This window comes from Cupressus sempervirens, chromosome 2 (assembly GCF_028749045.1).
Source record: "Cupressus sempervirens isolate cs-2001-9-10 chromosome 2, ASM2874904v1, whole genome shotgun sequence".
Taxonomy (NCBI): domain Eukaryota; kingdom Viridiplantae; phylum Streptophyta; class Pinopsida; order Cupressales; family Cupressaceae; genus Cupressus; species Cupressus sempervirens.
Window position 1 is genome coordinate 258,446,003 of NC_143119.1, and position 10,366 is coordinate 258,456,368.

At 33.3% G+C, this 10,366-nt stretch overlaps 1 protein-coding gene across 1 annotated transcript; it reads right to left on the reverse strand.

Annotated features, from left to right (window-relative positions):
- Positions 1–2,743: 2,743 nt before the first annotated feature.
- Positions 2,744–3,767, reverse strand: LOC149572035 (GAG/POL/ENV polyprotein). The gene is made up of 2 exons (XM_089815765.1): positions 3,369–3,767; positions 2,744–2,755 (listed from the first exon to the last, which is right to left on the reverse strand). Exons 1-2 carry the CDS (start codon positions 3,765–3,767, stop codon positions 2,744–2,746), a joined length of 411 nt encoding a protein of 136 aa, XP_089671891.1.
- Positions 3,768–10,366: the final 6,599 nt, after the last annotated feature.

Genomic DNA, 10,366 nt, shown 5'->3' on the forward strand with positions numbered 1-10,366 from the left:
AAAAGGTTTTGTCTTAGTAGTCATATTTATAGAATTATTATATACAAACTCTGCTTGTGCTAGTGTTAAGTCCTAATTAGTAGGATTATCTCCAACTAAACATCTTACAACGAAATTATCTAAGTATCATGAAATAGATACTATCACCGAAAAATGTGGATGGAATGAGTGGAAATATTACATTATGGGGGGGATAATATTGGTTGAAAAATTTTTATATAGAAACATTATCTTATTTGATACATATGGATGTTCAATGGAGCAACTTGTATCTAGAACATCAATGCGAAGATATGTATTAATTATCCTTGAGTATTATATTTACTTGCTTATTGTAGTCTCTCTCTTATTTATAATTCTTCACATACTATAAGAGTTATTTTCCTTGATCTTTTCCTTTGTGTCTAAAGTTGATCTTGTAGGAAAAAAAGATTATGACTATCTTTCTACATTAAGAGGGAGTATGAAACTTATTTGAAGGCAGCGTAGGAGTTTAGAAGATTAATACTCAGAGGGAGTCTAGAAATAAAGTTGTGTGATTGCATGTTATTTTATGGGCCTACTATTAAGTGCATCATGAGGAATTATTGACTTATCACTAGAAAATCAAAAGATTGATATCAGATTTAGAGTGAGTTTGACAAGCATCCTTGGGTCAAAAGAGTTTCTGAGGAAGCAACTAGAGGACCTGAATTCCTAGGATTGATGTTCAGAGGGAGAAATTTTGAGATGCAATCCTTTGTGGATGATATCTTTTCTATGAGTAGTTCTAATTTAAATTATTTGTGATGTGCTCTCCTTTATGAGAGAGAAGTTCCAGGTGAAACCCCTTGTTCCACCCTCTAGTGGTAGCTATGGTGGGTCCACCCTTTGACTTGGTTCATGGTGGATATCATTTGAGTTACTACATGATGTTATGATTATCTCATGAAAGGCGACAATCTTTCATTGATGTATATATTTAGAGGGGAGCTATTGAAAGGTGACAATCTTATTAATAGTTGGACCTGTTATCATAATAGACTACATTAAGTTTTTGTTGTTTCAGAGTGTGGGAAATTATGATAATGAACAAAAGGTAACTATTTTAAGGTGATGATCTTATCAATGGTTGACATATCTCCTAACACCAAAATGTGTTGGAGCAAGTGTTATCTTGCACTACTACATTTTCCCTTGTTTTTCAATCAAATTTTTTACCAAAGGCCATATTGGCCTATGATTTCATCCTTTTTTGTTTTTATGCCTACATTGGTCAAAATTTTGACCAAATTAGGCTTTTTTATGCTCAATTTGGTCAAAATTTTAGCAAATAAGATTCATAATTTTTAAAAAAATTATATTCATCATTTTGTCATTTGGCAAAAAATTTTGGCAAGTTTGTTTGGCAGTAGGAGTTTGTTGCAGTAGGAGTTTGTTGCTCAATTTGAATTAAATAATTATTGAAATCCTTCTTGTTTTCTTATGTCAGGTTCATCTACGCATCTCACCATTAACAGATCTTTAGATCGGTGATTACTCAGTGCCTGAACCTTTTATATCTTATTCATAAGATTAAGATTCTGCATTCTCAGATTTCCTTTGGTTTTTTAGAATTGATCTTTATTAATGATTTGGTTGGATGAGGCAAAACAATTCAAGACACCATCTTACAAATTCATGACACGGATTGATAATGATGTAGTTCCATATTCAAATTGTTGTGGATTTTGAGTGGTAATTATGAATGAAAAACCAAAATTTTTAATACTATTGGAAGCATCATCTACTAGGTTGATAGGCAATATTTGCAACTCGATTATTTTTCTACAGCTATGATAAGCTCAAGAGTAATTTGACAAGAATATCTTTACACTTAACTCCTTCTTAATGTTACCACCCGACTCAGCAAAGAAAGGAAAGAATAGAACAGGGAAAAAAATACATGCAAAGATGATAAGAACATTGCGGTTCATCCTTATTAGTCTATAATATACTATGGTGCTTCTTCTTGGGATAGTATCCAACCTGTTCTACAGTCCGTAGCTTAGAAACTTGCAAGAATGAATCCACACAATATCTAGGAATAAATTTGTGTGAGAATAGTTCTCAAAACACACACTAGAAATTGGGAAGAAATGGAAAGATCAATGGAAACTTAGATGGGAATTTTGGGTCTGACCACTCTCTGCAGGGTAACTTTTGTTCTCCACCAGCTCAGGTATAGAAGGAAACAATTACTAGAAGACTATGGCAGAAGTATGAAGAAAGCAGATTTTCTTGTGTCCCTTGCAAAATGACAAGGCAGTATATATAATGATATCAATCGACTGTTCATTTACTGTTGTTACAAGATTGTAATACGCATGAAACTCCCCATCGGTTAGAAAGTAAGATACATTGGAACAAGGGTAAGAAGATATATGTTAATGTTGTATTATTATTTTGGTTAATTTATAATTAAGTAAATACATAGTGGCACTATGCAATATTTGATTGTAAGTTAATGAAAGTAATAATACAATATTAAATGATATTGTTGTTTAATAATTTAAAGGTAAGTTTTTTCTTTATTATTTAATTTTTATAATTTTATATTATTTATAGCTCATGTAACTTTTCCACTTTGAACCTTAATTGTCAAGCTTGACAACCTTGTAATGGCATCTTTTGATCAACTTGATCTTCTTGATAACTAGGTCACATGATAGTCCCAATGCCGAATGACCTTATTTCATAATGCTTCCCCCTCTTTCTTGAGTCTTTATCCTGCAACCTTCAAAACAATCATTCTCGCCAAAAACATCAATTTCATAATTCATAATTTGCTTAATAATATCATTAAGAATTTCATTATAAATAATAACTCATTGAACAATGGTTAAAACTATATTCATTTCACATGAACATAATGATTATAAACTGTATTCATTTCGCATAAAACATAATGACTAAAAACTAAATCCATTTCACATGAATATAACGACTAATAACTAAATCCATTTCACATGAATATAATGACTAAAAACTAAATCCATTTCACATAAACACAATGGCTATAAACTACTTTGAACATGAAAATCTTATTTTCGTTCAACGGCTATTTTTAACACAAAATTAAAAATTAAAAAAAAATTAGGGAAAAATTTGGGATGTAACATACCCACCCCCTTAGGTTTTTCATCATCCACGATGAAATAGTATCAAAGAAAGCTAATAAATAAATTTAGAAATAAGAGAAATATTCAGTTTCCAATTTCTGAAAATAGATAAGGGTATCTATGAAAAATATCATGATAGTCTTCCCACGTAGCATTATCTTCTGAATACTGATCCCACCAAACCTTGCAATGAGTCACTTCTCAATTTTGTAAGTGCAACTTACGCACCTCAAGTATTCTAGTTGGCTTTACCTCTACTACCCCTGGATCTTGTACCTGCAACAGCTTCCAATCAATCATATGTTCATGATGACTGACAAACTTTTTAAGGTAGGACACATGAAAAACGTTATGCATCCTGGCAAGGGCTAGAGGTAAAGCAATCTTGTAGGCTACCGGGTTAACTACCTCCAAAACTTCAAAGGGACCTACATATCTGGGAGCCAATTTAGCATTTTTGCCGAATTGAATAGTACTTTTTTGGGGCTTAATTTTTAATAACACCTTGTCCCCTATAGTAAATTCTCTGGGTGTTCCTTTCGCATCAGCATTACTTTTTTGCCTGTCGTTAGCTTCCTTTAATCTCTGGCAGATTTGAACTACTTGTTCTTCCATTTCTAGAAGCATTTTCGGGCCAACTATAACTCTATCTTCTTATCGATTCCAGCTTACAAGGGTTCTGCACTTACAGCCATACAAGGCTTCAAAAGGTGCCATTTTAATCGAAGACTGGTAGGAGTTATTGTATGCAAATTCAACCAGTGGCAAATACATTTCCCATTGATACTGTTGATCCATGCAATAAACCCTTAGAAAATCCTCTAATACCTGATTAAATCGCTTTGTTTGACCATCTGTCTCAGGATGATATGCTGAACTTATATTCAATTTAGTGCCCAAGGCTGAGAATATTGTTTGCCAGAATCTGGAAGTTATTCTTGTATCACGATCTAAAATAATTTTCTCCGGTACCCCATGTAATCTGAAAATTTCTTTTATGAATTTATGGGCTATCTTAGATGCTCCATCAGTTAGATTTCCTAGAATAAAACGTGCTACCTTAGTCAATCTATCAACCAAGACCAAAATAGTATTATGTCAATTTTGAGTCATAGGCAAGCCTTCTACAAATTCCATAGATATTATTTGACATTTCCATTCAGGTACTTCATTTGGATGTAACAGTCTTGCTGGGTATCTATGTTCTTATTTCACCTTTTGACACTCTAAGAAACTTGCTACAAACTCAATTATCTCTTTTTTCATTCCCTTCCAAAAGTATGAAGGTTTTATATCTGATAACATTTTTGTGACTCCTGGGTGTCTTGAATATGGAGCTAAATGATACTCCCCTAGAATTAATCTATGTAGCTCAGATTAATTGGGTACATAGATCATGTGGCGATATCTCAACAGTCCATCATCTTCTAATTTAAAATCTGAATATTTGGGGTCTTGTGGACCTCTAATAAATGCCAAACTGATTTTTGCATAAAAATCATCATTCTCCAAATGCTGTAAAATCTGGTCTCTAATTGAAATTTTATCTTAGTCATTGCTGAAATGTGCCTTCTTCGGCTTAGGGCATCGGCAACCTTGTTTTCTTTTCCCTTAATGTAGCTTATGTCAAATTCATAATCTGCTAGGAACTCTAACCATCTCCTTTGTCTAGAATTCAAATTTTGCTGAGTAAAGATATATTTTAAACTTTGATGATCAGATCGAAGTTCGAAGGGTTTTCCAATCAGATAATGTCTCCACATTTGTAAAGCGTGTATTATGGCTACTAATTCCAGATTGTGTGGTGCATAGTTTTGTTTATAATTCTTCAATTTTCTAGACTCATAGGCAATGACTTGTCCCTCTTGCATTAACACACCCCCTAGTTCTTTACCTGAAGCATCAATGATTACCGTGAATGGTTTCTGTGGATCAGGTACTCTTAAAATAGGTGCAGTAGTCAATTTTTCCTTTAGAAATTCAAAATTCGATTGAAATTTTTCTATCCAAATAAATTTCTTTCCCTTTCTTTGAAGTGTTGTGATTGGATAAGCTATTCTTGAAAATTTTTTGACAAATTTCCTGTAAAATCCAGCTAATCCCAAAAAACTCTTGACTTCAAACACGTTTTTGGGTATTGGCAATTCTTTGATCGCCTTAATCTTAGGTGGATCTACTGCTATGCCTTGTGTTGAAATTATATGCCCTAGATACTGAATTTCCTTCTGGTAGAAAGCACACTTTGATAATTTCCCATATAATTTATGTTATCTAAGTCTCTGTAGTACTATCTCTAAATGCTTCTGATGTTCTTCTTCATTTCTAGAATAAATAAGAATATCATCTATGAATACCAACACAAATTTGTCTAGGCAATCATGAAATATATTGTTCATTAAATTCATCAAGGCTGCAGGGGCATTAATTAATCCAAATGGTAAGACTGTAAACTCATAATGTCCATATCTAGTTCTGAAGGCAGTTTTATGTATGTTTGATTCCTTAATCTGTAATTGATGATATCCTGATGTCAGATCAATTTTTGAAAACACAATCGCACCTTTCATTTGATCAAACAGATCATCTATCCTGGGTAATGGATACTGATTTTTGATGGTGACCTTATTAAGCATCCGATAATCTATACATAGTCTCATGGTTCCATCCTTCTTTCTTACAAACAATACAGGAGCTCCCCATGGTGAGACACTAGGTCAAATCATTTTCTTATCCAACATATCCTATAATTGAATCTGTAATTCCATAAGTTCTGTGGTGGTCATCCTATATGGGGCTCTTGATATAGGTTTCGCTCCTGGTACTAAATCTATGGAGAAGTCAAATATCTGGGAAGGGGGTAATCTAGGAAGTTCCTCAGGAAATACATCTTGATAGTTCTTTAGATAGGGATATTTTTCTTCAAAAAATTCCTTTAGTTTTTGTTTAATTTCCCCATCTTCATAAATATAATCATCTTCGAGTGTAGTTTTCCTTAAATCTTCAATTTTTACTGCGAATATCTTACAACCTTTTCTTCCATACCTCTTAAGCTGCATTGCTAAAATCTGTTGGGCTCTTATTTTATGTTTGACCCCTGAAATACTTGTAAGCCTGCCTTGGTCATCCACACAATTTACTGTTTTGGCTAGAAAATCTACCTTAGCCTTGTGCTTGCTGAGCCAATTTATTCCTATAATAATGTCATAAGATCCTAATGGTGCTACGTATAAAATTAGTTCTGTAGAGAAGTTTGGAAAGTCAACCTGGGCTTCAAACAAGCATTTCTCTACCTTAGCCCTTATCTGGTTTGCATATTCGAATGTCCACGATTTTGCCATAAAGCCATATCTTTTTGGAAATTTACTTAATAATTTAGGTGAAATAAAACATTCTGTTGCTCCAGTATCAATAAGAATAGTTACGGGGTTACCATAAATCTTACCTGGTGTTTCAATGGGGCCTATTTGTTGTTCTACCTGTTGATTATCCAGGGCTGCATGAATTCTTTGTTGAAAAACCTGTTGTTGCTGCGGCAAGGATGGGTGTGGTTGCTGATTGAGGTTAGGGCATTGTCTTTTAAAATGATTTCCTTTACAAATGAAACAACCTCCTGGTGGTCCTCTTTTTTCATTGTTTCTATCATTTTTGTTTACATGAATTTTTCCCTAATTATCTCTGGTTCCACTACTTCTATTATTAGGTTTGTTATTCTTAAAGTCCTTAAACTATTTTCTTGGTGGTCCAGATTCTGCACCTTCTGAATTCCAATTGGTTTTTCTCTTGCTATCCCTAATGGAATCATCCTTCTTGACTTTATGCTCTTGACACAGATTTTTCAAAGGCTTCTTCCATGGTTCATGGTGCTAAAACATCCACAGCTCCCCCTATTCTATTATTTATTCCCATGATAAACTTTCTTACTTTTAGATTAATATCCTACTGGTAAGGCGGTACGTACTTAAGTAATCTGATAAATTTCTCCCAGTATTTATGAACTATCATTTCCCCCTGTTTTAGATTCTGAAACTCCATGAGTTTCTGATCATAAAAGGTTTGAGGTAGCCACCATTTTCTAAATATGTTGACAAACTTTTCCTAGGTTATGTCCATAGATCTAATGTTCAACTCTACCTTAGTGTTTCCCCACCAAGTTGTTGCTTCTCCAGTGAATTGGTATATACCCCAAACAGCCTTAGAAGTCTCTGAAAATTTCTGAATCTCAAAGTATTGTTCCATCTTTGTCAGCCATGCCTCGGCTTCTTCCCCAAATTTAGTACCACTAAATTTTGGAGGTTTAATTTTCTTAATATTAGCTAATAAATCAGCTACGATCTCTTTTTTCTTTTTTTTATCAGTTTTCTTAGGGGAGGGAATCCTATTATGTTTCGAGACTTCAGTCTCAACTCTAGGTGTCTCTTGCATTTCCTCACGTTGTTGCCCCATCTGGGTTGCCATCTCACTCATTCTTGTATCCATTGCTTCTAATTTTAATTGTGTTTCTTGAATAATTTGAAGTAATAATTCATTAGAGGCTTGTTGATTTTCTCTGACTATTTCTCAGTTTTCCACATCTTCATTGTTATTCATGTTGTATTTGCAGGAGTTGCACCTGTTAGTTTACACAATTAAGTTTAAAGTTTAGCTTTTGTTGCTCAAAAGTTTAATCCCCATTGTTGCCAAAATATTTATTTATTTATTTTATTGCACATCTATGAAAATCTCTAATTACAATTCATATCCATTTCTCAACAAAGCAAATAAAAATAAATTATATCTTATTGCTCGACAATGCAGGATTGCAAAAACATATCTATTGCTCGACAAAGCAAAAAGATAATTTTAAAACATTGCTCAACAAAGAAAAAATCTTATTTAACATTGCTCAACAAAGCAATCCTTTATTACAAAAAGAAAAATTCCTCTAATGAGGTTGCCTACATTCATAGAATATGTTTTATTTTTGTTTTGCAACTTCTGGCTTAATTTGGTACATGTCCCGTACCATCCAAGATCTGTGAAAGTGAAGAAGGGGATTTTTCTGCTGAGCATTCCAAATTTGAATCAATTTATTCCTATACACAGCTTTCTTGGCCAGGGTCCATCGAATCCTTTCCTTCTTCATCCGTTGTATGGCTTGATACATTGTTTCATCATCTTGAGGTTCAGAACAACAAGAATAGTCATACTTAGTCATATTTTGTAGGAGGTAAGGAAATATAGGGTGTTGGATTTTCTTGCGGGGTGCTCTACGTACTAGCATCCTATATTTGTATTCATCTTTATTAGATTCCATGGACGTGATGAGCCCAGGTTCAATGTTGAACCCAATGCTTTGATACCATATGTAACATCCAAATATTCTACAACTACAAATTAGCTGAATTTAATATTCTAATATAATTAAATTAATATAAAAGCTAATCTAAAATTCTGAATCTAGATTAATTAGTGAATATCAAATTTGTTCTAATAGTTGAAAATACTTAATTTTAACCCTAGTCTAAATTATTACAAGAAAACCTCAGCTAATCTACTTTAAAGAATCATTTTATGTTACATGAAAGAATCTTTCAAATTATATAAAGAAATTTAAATAAATAGAGATACATACTGATTTTCTTGAGAGACTCTTCCAATTAATTGACCAAGCTCTGACTTTGGTGAGGGGTGAAGCATTAACATGGGCTTAACCTCCCAACCGCGAATCTTTTTACTTATCCCCACAAGTTCTAATTTAATAGAACGGCCCTCCCTACCCTGAGGCTAGGCTTGGGATGTTCATCGATCCAGTCATCGGAGTACTTAGGTGAGTTGAGGTCCCAACAGCTATTCGATTGAATAGCTAAAGTATTAGGACAACAACACGATCATTTTGTTGTGGCATGAATGCCCTTCTATCGCCCTGGCCAGGGATTTCAGAGGTGGGTTTTTGTAACCCGGTCTCCATCGCTCAGCTTGACAATCAAAGTGGATTTACATGAGCTAATCAGATTATTTTGAATTAAATAATTATTGAAATCCTTCTTTTTTTCTTGTGTCAGGTTCATCTACGCATCTCACCATTAACAGATCTTCAGATCGGTGATTACTCAGTGCCTGAACCTTTTATATCTTATTCATAAGATTAAGATTCTGCATTCTCAGATTTCCTTTGGTTTTTCAGAATTGATCTTTATTAATGATTTGGTTGGATGAGGCAGAATAGTTCAAGACACCATCTTACGGATTCATGACATGGGTTGATAATGATGTAGTTCCATATTCAAAGTGTTGTGGATTTTGAGTGGTAATTACAAATGAAAAACCAGAATTCTTAATACTATTGGAAGCATCATCTACTAGGTTGATAGGCAATATTTGCAACTCTATTGTTTTTCTACAGCTGTGATAAGCTCAAGAGTAATGTGACAACAATATCTTTACACTTAACTTCTTCTTACTGTTACCACCCGACTTAGCAAAGAAAGGAAAGAACGAACAGAGAAAAAAAAATTAGGGCAAAATTTGGGATGTAACATTAAGTTTGTGTTGTTTCGGAGTTTGGGAAATCATGATAATGAACAAAAGGTAACTATTTTAAGGTGATGATCTTATCAATGGTTGACATATCTCCTAACACCAAAATGTGTTGGAGCAAGTGTTATCTTGCACTACTACATTTCCCCTTGTTTTTTGATCAAATTTTTGACCAAAGGCCATATTGGCCTATGATTTCATCTTTTTTTGTTTTTATGCCTGCATTGGTCAAAATTTTGACCAAATTAGGCTTTTTTATGCTCAATTTGGTCAAAATTTTAGTAAGTCAGATTCATAATTTTAAAAAAAATTATATTCATCATTTTGTCATTTGGCAAAAAAATTTGGTAGGTTTGTTTGGCAGTAGGAGTTTGTTGCTTAGTCTATGCTTGGACTGTATAGAAAAAATTTCTCATCATAACAAGGCCTTGAGGTAAATTCTTGTTGCTCAAAGCTTATGAATATTTATATCTAGGAATGATATATATGTAGCATTTTCATTTTTTAGAACTAAATAAATTTTTCTTTAAAAAAATTTATGCAAAAATATCTAGGGTTAAAGTAATTATTTTTCCCCATTGTGAGTATGAGATTTAAATTAGAGATTGTTGTGCATGGGATATTTGGTATAGCTACTACAACCACAAGAGGATCCATATTGGCTATGTTGTTTCCATGTAACCAATCATGTATTTAGACTTGCTAACCTT